The sequence below is a fragment of the Periophthalmus magnuspinnatus genome, chromosome 10 (assembly GCF_009829125.3).
Source record: "Periophthalmus magnuspinnatus isolate fPerMag1 chromosome 10, fPerMag1.2.pri, whole genome shotgun sequence".
In the NCBI taxonomy this organism is placed as follows: Eukaryota; Metazoa; Chordata; class Actinopteri; order Gobiiformes; family Gobiidae; genus Periophthalmus; species Periophthalmus magnuspinnatus.
In genome coordinates, this window is record NC_047135.1 from 36,027,766 (window position 1) to 36,048,356 (window position 20,591).

Sequence of the window (20,591 nt, forward strand, 5' to 3'; positions counted from 1 at the left end):
ACGCACCAGGGAACACACTGATTTCACAGACAATGCAAGAAAAGCTTTAGTGGAGCTATAAAACAGAAGTGGAGTCACGATGCCCTGGATGAACCCTTTGGCCCGAATCAGGGACGCTTGGCGAGGTCAAAGGGCGCGGGACAAGGAGCTACGGAACCTGGTGTCCAATTTACCTTATGAAGGACTGGACAAACACAAACAACCGAATCGGCACTTTCCCGGCAATGGCATCAAGACGACCAAATACAGCATCCTCTTCTTTTTACCCATGAACCTCTTCGAACAGTTTCACCGTCTGGCAAACCTCTATTTCGTCGGTTTGGCTATTTTGAATTTCGTGCCCATGGTCCAAGCGTTCGAGCCCGAAGTCGCCCTCATCCCCATCTGCGTGATCCTGGCTCTGACGGCGCTCAAAGATGCCTGGGAGGACTTCGGGAGGTACCAGTCGGACAAGGAGCTGAACGGCTTGCCCTGTTTCGTGTACAGCAGGTAAAGTGCGCGGTGGCTTGTGCTATCGTCATGGTTACTCACCGTTAACAGCGGCGCCACATCTGTGTTTGCAGTGAGTGAACATGTGTGGATCAGTGAGATGGTGGGCTGCTGCGCTTTAAAGCCACGTGGGAATATTTGTACTTAGAAATAGAAAGTGTGTGGGAGATTATTACTATAGAACAGCCGCTCACACAGGCGCCTCTCACCGCCATCGTTTTTTTGTGTTTTTTGCGCAATATGGCGGCGACAGGTTAAAAGGTTAAAGGTACATCAGGATTTACAGGCAAAATAACCCATGTGTTTTTCATACAGTGGCTCAGACAGTAGATTTAGACACATTATAAAGATGTTAAAGTTTATTTCTGAGATAAAGCGTCAGAGAGAAAAAGAAAAAAAGAAAGAGTTAATATTAAAATATCCTGTGTATTTATATATAAGTGCTGCATACTGTTGGGACACACACTCTCGTTCAGTGTTTTTTTCTTTATTTTTGTTACTTTTACATTATATATTTGGACAGAAGATATCAGATATATGAAGCAAGATATAAGGAATTATACAGTAAAAAGAAAAGGGGGAAAATCTATTTTTTTATACTTTATATTAAGCTGTTACTCCTGAAGTATCCTCAAAGTATCCCCCACTTTGCTTTATCGAAAAATATCTAGAATTGCACATATCTTCATCCTTCTACTTCATATATTTAATGTCTTCCATGTGCATCTAAAGTGTATGAAGTAGTAAAAATACAAATGATAACTGTGTGGTAACATTTCTCTGGTCGTGTAAATATACTCAGGTATTTTTAACTCGAGTAAACCTGCAGCTTCCAGGCCCGTGTGAATCTTCCAGTCTTTCACGCGGCGTCACTCTGAGCTGGAAGAGGCTGAAGAATGTCGTCGGATCAGAGGCTTTAGTCATTCGACGCGTTTACCTGAGCGTTTCTCTTCACCTGCACAGCCTGTTCACACACCTGGGAGGAGTGTGTGTGTGTGTGTGTGTGTAACTCCTGTCAGACCACTCTCAGATGTGTGTATTTAGGCCACAGAGCTTCATTATTAAAGATACTCGCTTCATATTTGTGTAGTTTTCTTTATGTCCAGAGATGGTCACTTAGAAGTACTCAGCATGAAGCTTTGGTACTTCAGAAATAACCCACGTTTGTGTTTGTGCATTGAGAGAGTACTGCTGTTATACTGCGTCTGATACTACAACTGCACGTTTTTTTTTAGAATCGCATTATTCAAAGTAGCTCTATTTATCTCACTGACCTCATGTGTGTACTTTCAAATGAAGCTCGTCGAGGCCAGAGCAGTTACAGCGGCCGAGTTCCACGTTTGGAAATCTGACCACCAGTATCATAGCAACCAAAGAGCCAATCCAGAGCGAGCACGTAGAAGGTAACGAGCGGGCGCTTAGCAACGCTGTCAATCAAACCTGTTGCTAACACTAACAGGAGCGACCTCGGGGAGAGAAGGACCTGATTTGTCTGTTATTAATGTTCAGATCTTGATTTACAGACACAATAGTGAAATTTAAAAAAAAACAGGATCATGTAGAGGGTTAATACGAACATTTAAGACCAAAATGAGTCTGAAGCAGCAGAGGGGACGCAGTTTTTCGCTGATGATCACTTTATTTACATTTGGAGCGCAGCCGCCGACACGTTTGTTATGCCGTTTTTATATTCAGTCTGTAGTTTATCTAGTAAGTAAAGTAGAATAGTAAAGCAAAGTTAAAAAAAACAAAAAAAAAACATTCATTCAAAATTAAATGAATCTCCCGCAGACAGTAGTTTACACAGATACGTTTCCACTTTAGATAAAATGTCACGGTAAAAACGTGAGATGTCTAAAGATAGACTCAATCAGGTGAATGATCTGACTCTGAAGCGGCGCCAGTTCCCACGCTGGCACAAACACGTGGAGCTACGTCACCACCCGTGTTTCATAAATGTGGATTTGACATGCTGGATACTGCGAAAAATGTCCATGTCTGAGTCGTTTTTATTAAATTAACCCACCAAATGTAATCTGAAATATAAACATGGAATCTCGTAATCTGCAGCAGTGCTCAGGGGGCGTGGCCTGTGGAGTGTGGGAGGAGCTGATCTTGTCTTACATGCAGGACCACATACCTGTACCTCATTGTTCACAGTAGTTTGATTTTTATCTTGACGTATCTGTTTGTTTTGTCGCGCTTCAAGTGTAAAGTGCCTTACAAATACAGTGAATTATTATTAGCAGAAGTTATTCCCTGTTCAAACACGATTCATTTCCTTCCTGAGTAAATGAAGCACATACACGTCATTTTACCTGCTCAGGTATTTTAATAAACCCAACCCCCCAAACTTTATCTCCAACTCTAACCCCAACCTCAAAAACAAACCCTAACCATCTCTTTATTTCTGTTGTTGAATAAATCTGTTGTCACTGAACTCTTTGTCTTTAGTTGTGAGAAGGAACCAAATGTCATAATTGAAATGTTACAGTAATATTCAAAGTTTTGCTCTGTGGCTCTTTGGTTTATATTCTTATTGTTGTTGTTTTTGCAGCTCTTATAATAAAATGAACATCTGAATTTCCACCAGTTATAGAACATCAACAGAGACAATAAAATAAAATAAAAACATGTCTGTGGTCGTGTTGCCCAATACTATTTTTTTACCTTCAGTGATGTAATGTGCAAAAACATCTGATTCATTATTGAGACTTGTTCTTCTGTCTGACCCCGAATGACCCGAGTGCTCTGCTTCAGGAAAAAAAAGTGTTATGTGGAGAAGCGCTGGAAGGACGTGAGAGTGGGGGACTTCGTGAAGGTGGAATCCAACGACACCGTCCCTGCGGATCTCCTGCTCCTGTTCACCTCAGACCCAAACGGCGTGTGCCACATCGAGACCGCCAACCTGGACGGAGAAACCAACCTGAAGCAGAGGAGAGCTGTGCCCGGAGCCTGTGTCACTGTGAGTATTTAAACATCTGGACACACTGATGTCACTGCAGAACTTTAATAATGTGAAGTAAACATTTATACTCAACCTGCTCCTGTTTTAATGTGTTAAAAGTCTAAATGCCTCTGTGCAGGTGTTTGGACCAGGGCTCTGTCATTGGACTGTTCATTTAGACATAAAGATAAACTAATACAATGAAAAAGTCTTTAAACATTTCCCGTGGGGCTCTGTCGCCTTCTTGTCTCTATGATGATCTCGTTGCTGAGCCTAGAATGTTCCACAGTGGCATTAGTCTGGCCTGTCTTTCAGTCGATTACCAGTGTTTTTCTTGCTAACTTATACTTTGGGAAACATATAATTTGTCCTGACGTCACCTGTGAGTTTAGATCGGATTAATGTCACTCTGCGCTCGTCTGTCTGAGGCTTTTGTCACGATAAAATGAATAAATATTTAAAGATCAGACAGAGGCTCATGTCTCTGACACGTTAAAGACAAAACAGACGAGGTGAACCTTCAGCAGAGGACACACACGTGGGGGGGGGGGGGGGGGGGGATAATCTACATATAAAAACAGTCTTTATTTCATTGATTTAAATGTTAGTTGGTTGTTTATGTTGAAGTTTTGAGGCTCAGTATCCAGCGCTGCACAGATTATTTAATCATAACTGTTTCCTGTAACTTTCCCATCTCCATGTTTGATTTGATATTACTGTTGTGACAGATTCCACTCAAACCACATCTCAAACCACATTTGTGCTGTGTCAGTGTCGATCTGAGCAGATCTGGCTCACTGCACTCACTCTGTCGACACCCAGATGCCCATCCCTGCCTTTATTTTGATTGGCATTAAAAAAACTACAGCAGGCCGTGCATTCCTGCAGGATGACGTGAACCGCAGTATTTATAGGCCACTTTGTTTGATGCATTATTTAACCTGTCAAAGTTCAGGTCTAGTTACATTTTTGGACTTCCGAATCTCCCTCAGTGACTTTTCCCTTGGCTCCTGTTTAGGATCCTGAGTTTGAGCCCGAGTCTTTTACGGGCGTAGTAATCTGTGAAAAACCCAACATCAACCTGAACCACTTCAAGTGCTACATGTGAGTATCACACTGAGAGAACAGGTGCATTAGACTAACATTGATTTTCCAGGCTTAGCTAGCCTGCCCTGCTAATGTCCTAAAGCTCATAAGAATTGATTACACAGTGATGTATCTGCCTGTTAGCGCTGAAACTATCTCATCTGCTGCAGAGAGAAAGTGGATAAAGAAAAACTCGGAGCTGGAATCTCAAACCTGCTGCTGCGAGGCTGCACCGTGAGGAACACCGGCTACGCCATCGGCTTTGTGGTGTACGCAGGTAAACCGCAACGTAACCGCACACTGTTTATATACATGAATGTAGCTAACCTGTTAGCCGCCGCCGCGCTCCAAACAGGAAGTGATCATGGGCGCACCTCTGGCTCCAATTCATTTTCTGTGTAAAAAAACTGTCCCCTCTCTCTGTCCCTGCGTCTGTCAGACTCATTCTGGTCTTAAATGTTCGTATTAACCCTCTACATGATCCTGGGGTTTTTATTTCACTATTGTGTCTGTAAATCAAGATATGAACATTAATAACAGACAAATCTGGTCCTTCTTTCCCCGAGGTCGCTCCCGTTAGCGTTAGCAACAGGTTTGATTGACAGCGTTGCTAAGCGCCTGCTCCCTGCTAAACCAGCGGTGTGGGCGGGAAGGGGCGTTATCTTCAACACCCTGTTTCCTGATTGGCTCTTTGGTTGCTATGATACTCACTTTTATTTCCAAATATGAAAGTCTGCTCCAAACTCACAGCTAAACCTGCTCCGGCCTCGACGAGCTTCATTTGACTGAAGCTGAACGCTGTGGTGCCGTCACACTCAGACACTTCTTTACACAGTCCGTGAGTTGTGCATCAGTTGGTGGGACATAAGCCGCGGTTTAGTCTTATTTCAGTTTTTCTGTCGTTGAACCTCTCGTCCTGCCAGAGTGAGCTGTCAATTCTCTGTGTTACTTTAATTACTGAAGGATAATGCGTTTTGTTCCATATACTTTTGTTTTCAGGGCATGAAACTAAGTCGATGCTGAACAACAACGGCCCGAGGTACAAACGCAGCCGCCTGGAGCGTCGACTCAACGTGGACGTGATCTTCTGCATCCTCCTCCTGGTCCTCATGTGCATCATCGGGTCTCTAGGTCAGTCTTTATTGAAGTACATTTAAAGTACTCGATAAAACAGCAGATGAGGGGAAGGCGAGACAGAACGAGCCGTGTGATTTACCCCCGCGCTCTCACGTACAGGACATTACTTATGGCTGGAGTCGATGCCCGGCGTCCCCCTGTACCTCGTCCCACACGGCGACGGTCACCTGGACACTCCCAGTCTGGCCAGTTTCTACATGTTCTTCAGCATGATCATCCTGCTACAGGTACGCACGGACTTGGACCTGAAAAACATCTTTATTTTTAGCTTTTTCATTCATTTATTTATTTATTTTGAGGCAGATAATGAACACAACAAGTCAGAATACATGTGTCCAGTAAACTTCATGCACATTTCACATATTTTTTCTATTTAAAAAACAATTCTCCTCTAATATAAAACCTTTCTGTCTCCTTAACATTTGTCTAATCTCTGTCTCTGCTTCCAGGTTCTGATTCCCATTTCGCTCTACGTTTCCATCGAGCTGGTGAAGATTGGCCAGATCTTTTTCATCACAAATGACTTGGATTTGTACGATGAGGACACAGACTCGAGAGTCCAGTGTAAGGCCCTGAACATCACGGAGGACCTGGGACAGATCCAGTTCATCTTTTCCGACAAGACGGGCACGCTCACCGAAAACAAGATGGTGTTTCGCCGATGCTCCATTATGGGAATAGAGTATCCGCACAAGGAGAACGGTAGGGTCCTACAGTTAATATCACTGTGGGGGAAAAGTGTGGGCACATCAGAGACTGTAAGAATGTTCGTTTCTGCTGTAAGCTTCAAAGAAAACCAAGAAATATAAAGTCAGAAGGGTTTAAAGAGTTTTACACAGGTAAAATGGACAATAAAGCAACAGACTCTATGGAAAAGGATGAGAAGAGAGTCCTGAGATGTGTGTGTTTACAGTTTTTATAGTGTCTCTTGTGTGTGTCTGTGTGTGTGTGAAGGAGGGTCCTCTTCTGGTCTGCATTTTACTGGTATTCCCGTGTTATTAACTTCAGCAACAGTTCATCGAGGTACAAGTTTAAAGTCGTGCGCTCTGCTAAATGTAGATACACTGCCTGGCCAAAAAAGTCGTCACCAAAAAAAAAAAAAGCTCCCACACTCTAATATTTGGCTGTTCCTTTAGCTTTGATTGTTCTGATTTTGTTTCTTCAGCGTCACAGATTTATTTCCATCCAGTGTTGCATTAATGTTCCACCTGTTGCATTGATGCTGGTCGAGTCTGACGCTGCTCAAAGCTTCTCCAGCACAAAGATTCTCACTGGGGTTAAGGTCTGGACTCTGTGGTGGACGATCCATGTGTGAAAATGACGTCTCTGCTCCTGATCCACTCTGTCACAATCTGAGCCCGATGAATCCTGGGCATCGTCTTGGAATATGCCCAAAAATCCACTGATGGAATAACCTGGTCATTCAGTATATTCAGGTGTCAGCTGACCTCATTCTGCTGAACCTCGACCGAACCGACTGCAGGAGGAGACGACCTGTTTGTTTAGTTAAATCCAGGAGGCAATTTTTTTTTTTGGCCAGGCAGTGTATTTTACAAGAGTAATTTTGTATTTTAGTTAGTACCAGAAAACAGTTAGGCCCAAAACAACAGAAGAACAACAGCATCTTAACTCAAAAACAGAAAAGGTAACTGACCGATCAAACCTTCACATCATTGTCGGCATAGCAACCAAGTGTCACATACAAACAACAACAACAACAACAACATGTAAACAGTTATAAGAACGACAAACGCTGCCAACTCTGCACTAAAGATTCACTAGAATGTCTTTATATCGTGTTCAGTATAAGAGCGTTGTGTTTCTTACGTGTTACTTTGTGTTTTTTTATACTTTCGCAGCTGTCCGTTTATCCGTTCTTAACAAACGAGATGAAGATGAAGATGTGCTCTTCAGCCAGACGCCGTCCACTAAACAGCCGTGGTCTCTGGACTCTGAGGAGCCGCCGGAGAAGAAAAGTGAGAGAACAAGCAAAAGCAAAGCCCACAGTGACGTCGCCTTCAGCAGTCCTCTGGTGAGTACAGCAACATGCAGCTCTGCACCTGGAATGACCCAAAATGGCCCCAAAATGGCCCCAAAATGGCCCCAAAATGGCCCCAAAATGGCCCCAAAATGGCACCTGAATCAGTTTATATTAAAGAAAAGGGCCCATGTTACGCTATTCTCTCTGTTCTAATGTTTCCTCGTCACAAACAGACCTGGAGTTGTGTTTTGTTTCTGCAGATTTAGGATGAGTTCTTCTCTCAAACTGAAAACACCCTGTTCCACCTTGTGATGTCATCATGTGGTGATACAGGAAGTGCTCCACTGTGTTTTTAAACTCCACACACCTTTATTTTTAGAATAATTTGGATCATTTCAGTCCTGGAGTTGTCACTTATCTTGACTGAACTAAAGGTAAAATGAGCTGTTAACTTGAAAACCACTTCCACCACTTGATGACATCACAAGGTGGAACAGAGCAGAATGATATAGTAACACCTAGAGTTAAACACAGTGTACACAGGGAGTATACGGGGGGACACAGGGGTCTGTTGTCCCGGGACCCAGTGTCTTATGGGCTCAGAATATGAACCTGTTCCTATTGGTTTACAGTTGTCCCTCGTTCACCTTTTTTGTGGATTTTTTGTGCAATTTTTTATGTTTCTTTTTCCAGTGTATGAGCGTGCATTGTGTTGTGCGTCCTGATTGGCTGTTGGACTGTAGACCATTGTGTTGTGCGTCCTGATTGGCTGTTGGACTGTAGACCATTGTGTCGTGCGTCCTGATTGGCTGTTGGACTGTAGACCATTGTGTTGTGCGTCCTGATTGGCTGTTGGACTGTAGACCATTGTGTCGTGCGTCCTGATTGGCTGTTGGACTGTAGACCATTGTGTCGTGCGTCCTGATTGGCTGTTGGACTGTAGACCATCGTGTCGTGCGTCCTGATTGGCTGTTGGACTGTAGACCATTGTGTCGTGCGTCCTGATTGGCTGTTGGACTGTAGACCATTGTCCATCAGTCTCCTCCGTGCCGTGTCTCCTGTCCAGTACAGAATGTGTTCAGACAAATTTACATAAACGTTGGATCTCAGTGTGACTCTGAAGTGCTGTACGTTTGCGATTTATTTTCTCCCCGACAAAACCCACAATGTCGATGAAACGTTCTGCACCGACAAAGACGCCTACGAAGGTTTGAACTTTGAGAGAGTTTAAACGAGAGAGAAATGTGAGAAAATGTTAACGCCTGTGTGAGAAAAGTGTATAAAGTGTGTGGTGAGGGGTTTGACAGACAAAAACAGAGAGAATAATGTAAAAAATAAAGATGATACTTCATAGGGTTTTTTTTTTTTGTAACCCCCGCGATAAGCGAGGGACCACTGCACATTAGAGGGGCCCCGTGTGTTCGTTCATTCGTGTTGACGGGCCTGACTGTGCATAAAAAACACCTGACTATTTGAAAAAAGAACTTAAGCAGCGTGTGTATTTTTAATTTTTATGTCAAATTCCGTTTTCTTGCTTTTACGTCACAGCTGAAGACATATTGTTCTCGTCCTGCGTTAAACATTTAAGTTCGTTTTGATTCCGGGGCCGTTTTCTACACCTTGAACGTTTGATATAAACCCGCCTCTTTGGCCAGTCCTCGTGCAGACGGCAGAGCTGCTGGGTGCACATCCATTTTGGCTCTGCGTCTCCACGGTGACGGGACATATGGTCACGCCGGGGCATCGTTTGGCACCGGCCGCTGACTCTGTAAACGCACACCACAGTTTAGGCACGACCGTCTTACACACAGTTCACTTACTCCGAGTCTATTTTTGTCCTCGGGGCAGAGCGGCAGCCCGGAGAGACGCAGGAGGGAAGAGGAAAGAAGATTTTTCCAAACAGGTTTCAGCAGGTGCTCAGTCTGAGGCGTAATGTGCGGGGCCAGAGACACTTGTGCGTTTGTGACTCGCCGCGTAATGTCCCAGTAAAACGTGCGGCCGCGTTGTGTCGGACGCTGATGTTTAATAAAGACTTTACCTCCTCACAAACAGGAAACTGAGGTCATCCCAGATCAGAAGCTCCTCCGGCAGCTCGGGGGGACGGACAGGACAGATGCCTACCTGGACTTTTTTCTGGCTCTCGCCATTTGCAACACTGTGGTGGTTTCCATGGCAACAGGGAAGAGACGGAGGGTGAGTGCTCGGCTTCTGTAGATGAAGAAGAGATGGAGGACACACGAGACGAGAGATGCAGCGAGCAAACACGACCCAATACACACACACGCACACACACTGATACACACACACACAAACACGACCGAATACACACGTACACACACACAAACAAACACACCAACACGACCGAATACACACACACGCACACAAACACACAAACACGACCGAATACACATATACACACACACGCAGACACACGTACACACACACACAAACACACAAACACGACCGAATACACACGTACACACACACACGCAGACACACACAGACACACACACACACAAACCCGACCAAATACACACGTACACACACAGGCAGACACACACGACCAGATATGAGCTGATGTAACACACACGTACACACACAGACATACACAGACACAAGCACATACACACACGTACATACACACAGACACACACACATACACACCCCAACACGACCAAATATGAGCTGATGTAACACACACGTACACAGACACACACCGACACAAACACATGCACACACATATACACACAGACACACACAGACACAAACACGACCAAATATGAGCTGTTATTCTGATGTAACACACACACACGTACATACACACACACACAGACACACACATACAAGCACACACACAAACACACGTGCACAAACACATATGAGCTGTTATTCTGATGTAACTGACGCTTTCAAACACACACAGATACACAAGTACATGTACACACACTCATAAACACACATACACACAAGCACATACATACATACATGCACACATATGCAGTCACACACACACACACACACACACTACATAATAATAATAATTTAAACAGGTTGAACTTGATCAAAAGCAGCTCCTTCAGTCACTTTTATTTTAAACACATTTTCTGTCATTTTGTCTCATTTTCTCACTAAATTCTCCACATGGTGATTGTTAACTTAAATGATTGTTTTGACACATTTGTGTTTGTTTCAGAGCTCTGTGTTTCTGCAGAGGAGGCAGTCTACCCCGTTAGACACTTTCTCCAGTTTGATGAAAAAACTCGGTTCATGGACTTGTCTCAGGATCCGCAGCACTCCAGACACGAGCCCGAGCGCACAGGAGCTCTCTGGGGACCTCACCGGGGGACAGACGCGTCACCTCCATGTCCCTCCACGGGGCACTACCCCCGCGGTGCCCACAGACGAGCTCTGCTACGAGGCGGAGAGTCCAGACGAGGCCGTCTTAGTGCACACGGCTAAGGCATATGGCTTCGTCCTGCTGTCCCGGACCCCTGACAGCGTCACGGTCCGGCTCCCGTCTGGAGCGCAGCTCAGGTACGAGGTGCTGGACACTTTGACCTTTGACTCCACCAGGAAGAGGATGTCTGTGTTGGTGAGACACCCCATCTCCAAACAGTGCATCCTGTACACTAAAGGCGCAGACTATGCCATTATGGAGCTTCTGGAGACTCCACATGGAGGTAAACTGCAGACGGACATAGCGTCAGACACTCAACAACATCTGGACTGTTACGCTAAAGACGGCCTGCGCACGCTCTGCATCACCAAAAAGGTCACTGTCCTGTGTGCTCTGTGCTCTGTTTGTTCTGTGTTTTCTGTGTGTTCTCTGTGTTTTGCGTGTTCTGGAGCTGTAACACTTTGTCTCTGCAGGTGCTGAGTGACAGAGAGTATGAGAACTGGGCAGTGAAGAGACATCAGGCTCTGACCGCGATGGACGACAGAGAGCAGCTCATCATGGACTCAGCTGTGACCATAGAAACTGACCTCTGCCTCCTGGGTAAAACACAACGCCCCACGAAACACTGTGTGTGTGTGTGTATGCATGCGTGTGTGTGTGCTTGTGTGTGTCTGTGACTGTGCATGTATGTGTGTGTGCATGTAGGGGTGTGTGCATGTGTGTGTATATGTGTGTGTGTATGACTGACAGGTGTGTCTCTGGTGGCACAGGGGCGACAGGTGTGGAGGACCGTCTGCAGGACAACGTCCCAGACACCATCATGTCTCTGCGGGAGGCGGGGATCAGGGTGTGGGTCCTGACGGGAGACAAGACCGAGACGGCGGTCAACATCGGCTACGCCTGCAGACTCCTGGAGCCGGACGACCTGCTCATCAACATGAGCTGCCAAAACAAGGTGAGGCACCGGGACACTTCAGCACCGCTCAAATATCACAAATATCACAAATATCACAAATATCATAAATATCACAAATATCACAAATATCACAAATATCACAAATATCACAAATATCACAATTATCCCACAGAGCAACACAGTAAACACCACAGACTGTATACAGAAGTGACGTCACTCACAGCTTCAGCTCCAAATGAAGCTCATCGAGACCAGAGCAGTTATAAAGATTTGGAGCAGTGTTTTATATTTGGAATTCCGACCAGGAGTATCACAGCAACCACAGAGCCAATCAGGAGACAGGCTGTTGAAGGTAACGCCCCTTCACGCCCGCACTGCTGGTTTATCAGGGAATGGGCGCTTAGCAACGCTGTCAATCAAACCTGTTGCTAACGCTAACAGGAGCGACCTCAGGGAAAGAAGGACCTGATTTGTCTGTTATTAATGTTCAGATCTTGATTTACAGACACAATAGTGAAATAAAAACAAACCCAGGATCATGTAGAGGGTTAATACGAACATTTAAGACCAGAAAGAGTCTGAAGCAGCAGGTACAAGTTCGCCCATGATCACTCCCTGTTCAGATCACAGCGGCTCTATATAAACAGTCTGTGGTAAAACACAGTAAACACACAGTCTGCTCTTTGGCGCTGTAAAAAGCAGCATCCACAGACCTGCTCTTTCAGACAAACACAGATGTTCTGCACTTTTAAGGTCCTAGTATTTCACATTATTTTTGCGACAGGATATTTTAACCGTGTCCATCTCATTCAAACAAAACAAAACAATAATCTCCCTCCCCAAACGCTCTGAGGCCCAATCCTCTTTAGCACATTCACAGCAGCGCTCGGAGCACAGGGGGCGCCGCGTTCCCTTCAGGCAGGACTCTTCATGATGATGAATGAAGCCAGCGAGCCCCAGCACAATAACTAATGCTTTGATATCTAATTAGCAGGCTAATATCCAACTCTCAAAGGAAATTAGCCCTCGATCGTGTCACAGAACAGGGAGTATTGGTGATGCACTATTTTTACCAGTGTAACTTGATTACACGAGGAAAACGGGTCCGTGGGGTTGCACTCCTCCAGCCATTACCCTGCTGCAGCCAATTACACACAGCAGCAAACGAGGAGCTCAAACGGAGAGAAAAGAGAGACCGGGGTGGATGAAGTACTTAATATGGTTAAGTTAAAGTACAGACACAGAGGCAAAGTCAAGTCAAATATACTCAAGTAAAAGTGTAACATGAAAAAATCGACTCGAGTAAAAGTGTAACGTGAAAAAATCGACTAAAGTAAAAGTGTAACGTGACAAAATCGACCCAAGTAAAAGTGTAACGTGAAAAAAAATCGACTCGAGTAAAAGTGTAACGTGACAAAATCGACTCGAGTAAAAGTGTAACGTGACAAAATCGACTCAAGTAAAAGCGTAACGTGAAAAAATCGACTCGAGTAAAAGCATAACGTGAAAAAATCGACTCGAGTAAAAGTGTAACGTGAAAAAATCGACTCGAGTAAAAGCGTAACGTGAAAAAATCGACTCAAGTAAAAGCGTAACGTGAAAAAATCGACTAGAGTAAAAGCGTAACGTGAAAAAATCGACTTAAGTAAAAGTGTAACGTGAAAAAATCGACTCGAGTAAAAGCGTAATGTGACAAAATCGACTCAAGTAAAAGCGTAACGTGAAAAAATCGACTCAAGTAAAAGTGTAACGTGAAAAAATCGACTCAAGTAAAAGTGTAACGTGAAAAAATATGATTTAAGAGTAAAAAGTAAAAGCATTTTGTTAATTTATTAAATGTGGTAAATGTAATGTTGATTTAAATGAGTCATATTTTGGTCATAGTCACAATATTTATTCAGTTTTTCATTTTTCTTATGAATTTTGTGTATTTATTTTTGTTTTGCTCAAAGACGTAGCTTGAACTCGAAAACTTTAGTCAGGATATACTCTGGGGAATGAAGTACTGAGGTGATGTGTTACTTAAGTAAAAGTACAAATACACAGCTGTACTCAAGTAAAAGTAAAAGTATCACATGAAAATATCTACTTAAGTAAAAGCATTTAAGTTTTAAAATGTACTTTAAGAGTAAAAAGTAAGTAGGTAAGTATTTAAGTGTAAATGTAGAGATATTCATTAAAAATTAAACATATTTTGTTCAACAGAAAGAAAACGAGTCAGTTGCTTCATTTTTCTTCTGAATTTTGTGTTTTTATTTTTGTTTTGCTCAAAGACGAAGCTTGAACGCGAAAATTTAGTCAGGATGTTTCAACAAACATGGTAAAAATAACCCCACAAATCAGACGAAAAGTACTTTTACTTTTCAGTCCTGTAGTGGAGAAAGTACAGATACTGCTCTCAAATGTACTCAAGTAAAGTACAGATACCTATAAATGACCTTCCAGTACTGCTAAAGCCCTCGTACATTTACATTGTTCTGTGGGCTACGTGCCGTTAGCGCCGTAACGATCCGCTCACAGTCCGATGTTTATTGACATATTTTTATGGAGACGAACAAAACTGTGAAGACTTTTTCCTTTTAAAATGCCCTGACAAGACGTTGGTTCGGTCATAATCGACAAAAGTACGATTTAAAAGTGATTAATAGCAGTTATTTGTTTATGGAGTCTGCACTGAAACAGCAAAGCATCATGGTCTATGTAGTTTCCTCTGTGTTTTAGCGGCTGTTGCTTCTCTCCGTGTTTTCCAGATCACCTGCACGTCGACGCTGAACTGCGCTCTGGAGGAGGTCAGGAGGTTCGCCGACGACCCCCGGAACGTCGACACCACGCCGGACATCTCCCTGGTGATCGACGGACGCACTCTGACCATGGTGACGTCTCCGGACCTACGGGAGCGTTTCGTCGATCTCGCCAAACGCTGCCGCTCGGTGCTGTGCTGTCGAGTCACGCCGCTGCAAAAAAGTCACGTGGTGAAGTTCATCAGGGAGAAACTCAAGGTCATGACGCTCGCCGTGGGTAAGACGCGCAGACGACGCCATCTTTAACACGCTCTACAGACGCCATCTTTAACACGCTCTACAGACGACGCCATCTTTAACACGCTCTACAGACGCCATCTTTAACACGCTCTACAGACGCCATCTTTAACATTCACAATATTATAACGTTGTTGTCCCTCTCGTCTCTGTCTTTATAGAGACGTTCTTATAGAATGCTGTTATGTCACATATGAGGAAGCGATCGTTAAAATGCCGCACATGTAAACACCGCCTCGCCGCTTTTAACCGTCGCCTTTACAGTAAAACTCAACTGTTTCCTCGTCCCGTTTACATTCCATCACATAAACTTCACACAGAAAAAACTGTGCTGTGCCATAGAATAATAATAATAAAAAATAATTAAATAATTAAAATAATAATAATAATAATAATAATAATAATAATAATAATAATAATAATAATAATAATAATAATAATAATAATAATAATAATAATAATAATAATAATAATAATAATAATACAATTGTAGTAAAGTGCTCTTTTTAAGTATACATTTTTGTATATTTTAGGCTTAAAACAGGACAGAGGCTCTCATGGGTTTTATAAAATATTAAAATCAGGTCAGAGCTGTGACATGATGCTTCTGTCCAGTTTTAAATTAATCCTGATGCCCAACCACGAGGAGCAGCTGAGTGAAACCCTGAGTACTGCAGAGACATGTAGGGTCCCAGTGACCTTTGAAGAATATACTTTTTATGTATCTGTACTTTACTTAACTACATTTTAACGTGGATACTTTTTACTTTTACTCTGCTGTGTTTTTGACCTGGACTCAAAAGTAAAAGTATTTTTATTATTGTGTGAGACCTGCTGAGGCTGAGGGGTTTTTTTTTTCAGCTCAAATCTTTATCAAAATCACCACATTTGGAGATTTATAAGACTCAAAATCTGTGTGAAATACTTTTACTTTTTACTCTTTAAGTACGGGTACTTTAATACTTTTTTCATGTGATACTTTTACTTTTACTCAAGTATTTTTTTACTCCTGTGTCTGTACTTTTACAAAACAAAAAGTACTTTTTCAGACTAATCTCAAGACGTTTGTTAGTCAGTAGAAATATATATTTATAAAGTGCCCTATGAAACTTTTTAAAACAAATTTGATTATAACAGAAACAAACCATCACACACTGTAGTTACTTTAGTGGCCCTCGGCTTAAAGAGCGCCCTCTCTCTGTGACCTCAGGTGATGGCGCCAACGACGTGAACATGATCCAAGCGGCGGACATTGGCGTGGGCGTCTGTGGTCAGGAGGGGATGCAGGTGAGGCCCGTCCCTTTGGAGGAATCAAGCGCTCCTCCTGTTTTCACCTCCTAAACGCCTCCTCTTTGTCTCCGCAGGCCGTCATGGCCAGTGACTTCGCCATTTCTCGCTTCAAACACTTAAAAAAACTGCTCCTGGTCCACGGACACTGGTGCTACAGCCGCCTCGCCAACATGGTCATCTACTTCTTCTACAAGAACGCGGTCAGTTTACAAATACAGAAGAAGAAGGACTGGACCAGGACCAGGACTAGACCAGGACTAGACCAGGACTAGACCAGGACTGAACCAGGACCAGGACTAGACCAGGACCAGGACTAGACCAGGACTGAACCAGGACCAGGACTAGACCAGGACCAGGACTGAACCAGGACTAAACTAGGACCAGGACTGGACCAGGACTAGACCAGGACCAGGACTGGACCAGGACCAGGACTAGACCAGGACTAGACCAGGACCAGGACTAGACCAGGACCAGGACTAGACCAGGACTAGACCAGGACTGAACCAGGACCAGGACTAGACCAGGACCAGGACTGAACCAGGACTAAACTAGGACCAGGACTGGACCAGGACTAGACCAGGACCAGGACTGGACCAGGACCAGGACTAGACCAGGACTAGACCAGGACTAGACCAGGACCAGGACTAGACCAGGACTAGACCAGGACTAGACCAGGACCAGGACTGGACCAGGACTAGACCAGGACTAGACCAGGACTAGACCAGGACTAGACCAGGACCAGGACTAGACCAGGACTAGACCAGGACCAGGACTGAACCAGGACTAGACCAGGACCAGGACTGAACCAGGACTAAACCAGGACCAGGACTAGACCAGGACTAGACCAGGACCAGGACTAGACCAGGACCAGGACCAGGACTAGACCAGGACCAGGACTAGACCAGGACTGAATCAGAACTAGACAAGGACTAAACCAGGACTAAACCAGGACTAGACAAGGACAGAACCAAGACTGAACCAGGACCAGGTCTGAACCAAGACTGACCCAAGACTAAACCAGGACTAAACCAGGACTAAACCAGGACTAAACCAGGACTAAACCAGGACTAAACCAGGACAGAACCAAGACTGAACCAAGACTGAACCAGGACTAAACCAGGACTAAACCAGGACTAAACGTGCAGCCAAACGTCTTCTCTCCTACGACCTTTTTTTGTCCAGTTGTCAGATGTTAAAATGTTCTTTTATTCTGGATCAGACCTGGACTTTTTAAAACAAACATTGTAAAAAAAAAAAAACATGTTTTCTTTTTTTTTAGGCCAACGTCAACTTGCTGTTTTGGTTCCAGTTCTTCTGTGGCTTCACCGCTAACGCCATGATCGACCACTGGCTCATGATTTTCTTCAATTTGATCTTCACTTCGGTCCCACCCGTGATGTTTGGCATCATGGACAAAGACGTGTCTGCGGAGATGCTGCTGGGTCTCCCCGAGCTGTACAGGACGGGGCAGGGCAAAGGGGTCAGTCCGACACGCGGGACATTTCAGCTCAATGTGAAAAGTACAAGTTATAAAGTTATTTTTGTGAAGCTCAGAATCACAACAGGAGTCGCCTCTCAGGGACAAACACGGTCAGAAAGTTAGAAAATCCACAGTGAAACAGAAACAGACATCAGAAAACAAACAAATGAGAGCGCCCCCTGTCCTCAGACCCTCCTCCTGCAGAGACAAATGTCCCAGAGCGCCCCCTGTCCTCAGACCCTCCTCCTGCAGAGACAAATGTCCCAGAGCGCCCCCTGTCCTTAGACCCTCCTCTCATCCAGGGTAGAGTAGGGGTCGTCTAGGGTAGAGTAGGGGTCATCCATGTTAGAGTGGGGGTCATCCAGGGTAGAGTAGGGGTCATTCATGTTAGAGTAGGGGTCATCCATGTTAGAGTAGGGGTCATCCAGGGTAGAGTAGGGGTCGTCCAGGGTAGAGTAGGGGTCATCCAGGGTAGAGTAGGGGTCGTCCATGTTAGAGTAGGGGTCATCCATGTTAGAGTAGGGGTCATCCAGGGTAGAGTTGAGGTCATCCATGTTAGAGTAGGGGTCATCCAGGGTAGAGTAGGGGTCATCCATGTTAGAGTAGGGGTCATTCAGGGTAGAGTAGGGGTCATCCAGGGTAGAATAGGGGTCATCCAGGGTAGAGTAGGGGTCGTCCTCGCCTCAGGGTGTCTGTGGATTTGATCGTGTGCTGTTGCGTTTCCAGGAGTACACCTTCTTCACATTTTGGATGTCAATGCTTGATGCGTTTTACCAGAGTCTTGTGGCTTTCTTCGTCCCGTACTACGTGAGTAAAGACCTGGCACTTTTGGCCCCGTCATAAAAACACATTTAAACTTCTTTTTTTTTTTGCCTTTAGACTTACAGAGGTTCGAACATAGACATTTTTTCGTTTGGAACTCCGTTGAACACGATTTCCCTGTTTACCATCCTGCTCCACCTGTCCATCGAGATCAAAGCCTGGGTATGTTTCCACGGAGCTCAGACTGTTTCACTCTTAAATACTCTATTTTTACATGTACTTTTCTTCCAGACATTCGTGCACGTCATTGTCATTGTGGGGAGCGTGTTGTTGTATTTTGGAGTGACTCTGGCCTATGGCTTCATGTATCTGAACTACAGCGGGTTCTGGACCCTCCAGACCCAGATGGCCGACCCCATGTTCTACCTGGTTTGTCTCATCGCCACCGTCATCGCGCTGCTCCCCAGGTATTACTATAGTTTTGTGACTACAGAGAACATTTACCTCGTTCCTGAAGGTGCCGTCTGGTTTATATCTGGTTGTATTATTTTACGTGGGGCAGATCTTAACAGTAAATAAGTCGTATCTGGACAGAGTCGACCACACTTTTTACTCCATCCATCCATGTTCTTCCTCTTATCCGGGGCCGGGTCGTGGGGGCAGCGTCTAAGCAGGGACTCCCAGATTTCCCTCCCCCCCAGACACTTCCTCCAGCTCCTCCGGTGGGACCCTAAGACGTTCCCAGACCAGTCGAGAGACATAGTCCCTCTGGTGTGTCCTGGGTCTTCTCTGGTGTTGATTTGCACATAAACACTGAACATTTGACACAAACACTACTTTAAATCAGAGTTTAACAGCAAAACTTTTCCCAAATTCTTCAGTGAAAGGAGTGGGATTCTCTCTGGAAGTGCCTCCACAAAGAGACTGCGGTTTAGTCTCATTTATGGAAAAGTGGTCAATGTTCAGATGTTTGTTATTGTTACTATTGAGGTCAGACTTAATCTAATTGAATATTTACATTAAACACAGGATGTATATATGTTAAGTACAGTGTTCATCAGGATGTTCAGGGACACGTCGTTTGCTCAGACTCTGCTGCGATGCAAAGATTTCAGATTATACACTGGTTTGGATTGTGAAGGTCGTGGAGGACTGCGTTGTTCCTCAGCCGCTGACGCCGGAGCTCAGAGCTCATATTTAGTGGGAATGTTGTGATTTAAATCAAAGAGCTGCATATTTTTCTCTGGCCTAGTTTCTCACCAGCCTCTTTTTCCCCCAGGTACCTGTTTCACGTGCTGAAGAACTCTATCGCCCCCTCCCCGATCGTTCAGGCCCGGCATTTGGACACACTGGAGCCGTCAGCGCGGGACCAATGGATGAAGGAGTGGAGGAGCTTCAGGGGAGGGGTCCAGGACAAAACCCCGGACGAGTCTGTCCCACCCTCCCCCTCACTGGAGAGCCTTAATGATGACTCTATTATGGACGATGAGTTCACACTTAACGTGATCACAGAGAGCCGCCACAGACCAGGCAGTCTATGAGGAGAAGACACGAGACACTAAGGACAAGGAGTAATCTGTTTTATTTATTCACAGTTGGAGGGACATATGTTACAGCGTCTCTTTTCTCGTCTCTCTGTGGATTGTCCTGATGAACCTGTTTAGTAATGAGCTGAGCGGGAGAGCAGGCCTGTCCTCTCAGAGCACAAACACAGGACATGTTTCAAAATCCTCTTTGACTACAGAGTGCAACATGAGGCTGGGCCTGATGTGTTTAAGACATAAATGTGAATATAAAAGTATTTGCCCTGAATCGGTTGAGACGTGTTTAATGTGCAGAGATGAACACAGAGGTGACAAGAGTCTGATAATAAAAAAGTGGGTCCTGTGGAAATCCAAAAGCATCACTGGCCTCCTTCATTTTACAGCAGCAATGGTTATATAAGATTCTACTGGCTCCACTAAGACCTCTAGCGCTCTCTAGTGTCTACACCTCACAACTGCATAAAGGTCAAATGGGACAGAGTGAATCAGTTTCACTCCAGAGCATTTCAGACTAAAAACTACAC

At 44.5% G+C, this 20,591-nt stretch overlaps 1 protein-coding gene across 1 annotated transcript; it reads left to right on the plus strand.

Annotated features, from left to right (window-relative positions):
* On the plus strand, window positions 1-20,428 carry atp10b (ATPase phospholipid transporting 10B). Its single transcript, XM_055224776.1, has 20 exons — window positions 1-489; window positions 3,250-3,454; window positions 4,455-4,540; window positions 4,693-4,799; window positions 5,522-5,653; window positions 5,759-5,886; window positions 6,109-6,361; window positions 7,519-7,691; window positions 9,693-9,833; window positions 10,834-11,412; window positions 11,511-11,637; window positions 11,808-11,992; window positions 14,704-14,971; window positions 16,202-16,278; window positions 16,356-16,481; window positions 17,561-17,761; window positions 18,488-18,568; window positions 18,641-18,745; window positions 18,815-18,990; window positions 19,803-20,428. The coding sequence occupies exons 1-20, from the start codon at window positions 80-82 to the stop codon at window positions 20,062-20,064; spliced, it is 3,822 nt and encodes a 1,273-aa protein (XP_055080751.1). The 5' UTR covers window positions 1-79; the 3' UTR covers window positions 20,065-20,428.
* Window positions 20,429-20,591: the final 163 nt, after the last annotated feature.

Bases quoted from the DNA above. Each gene is read 5' to 3' on its own strand.
- atp10b (XM_055224776.1), top strand. From the start codon at position 80: ATGCCCTGGATGAACCCTTTGGCCCGAATCAGGGACGCTTGGCGAGGT. The intron at 7,692-9,692 runs GTGAGTACAGCA...CCTCACAAACAG, and splicing joins TCGCCTTCAGCAGTCCTCTG to GAAACTGAGGTCATCCCAGA. The intron at 18,569-18,640 runs GTGAGTAAAGAC...TTTTGCCTTTAG, and splicing joins CTTTCTTCGTCCCGTACTAC to ACTTACAGAGGTTCGAACAT.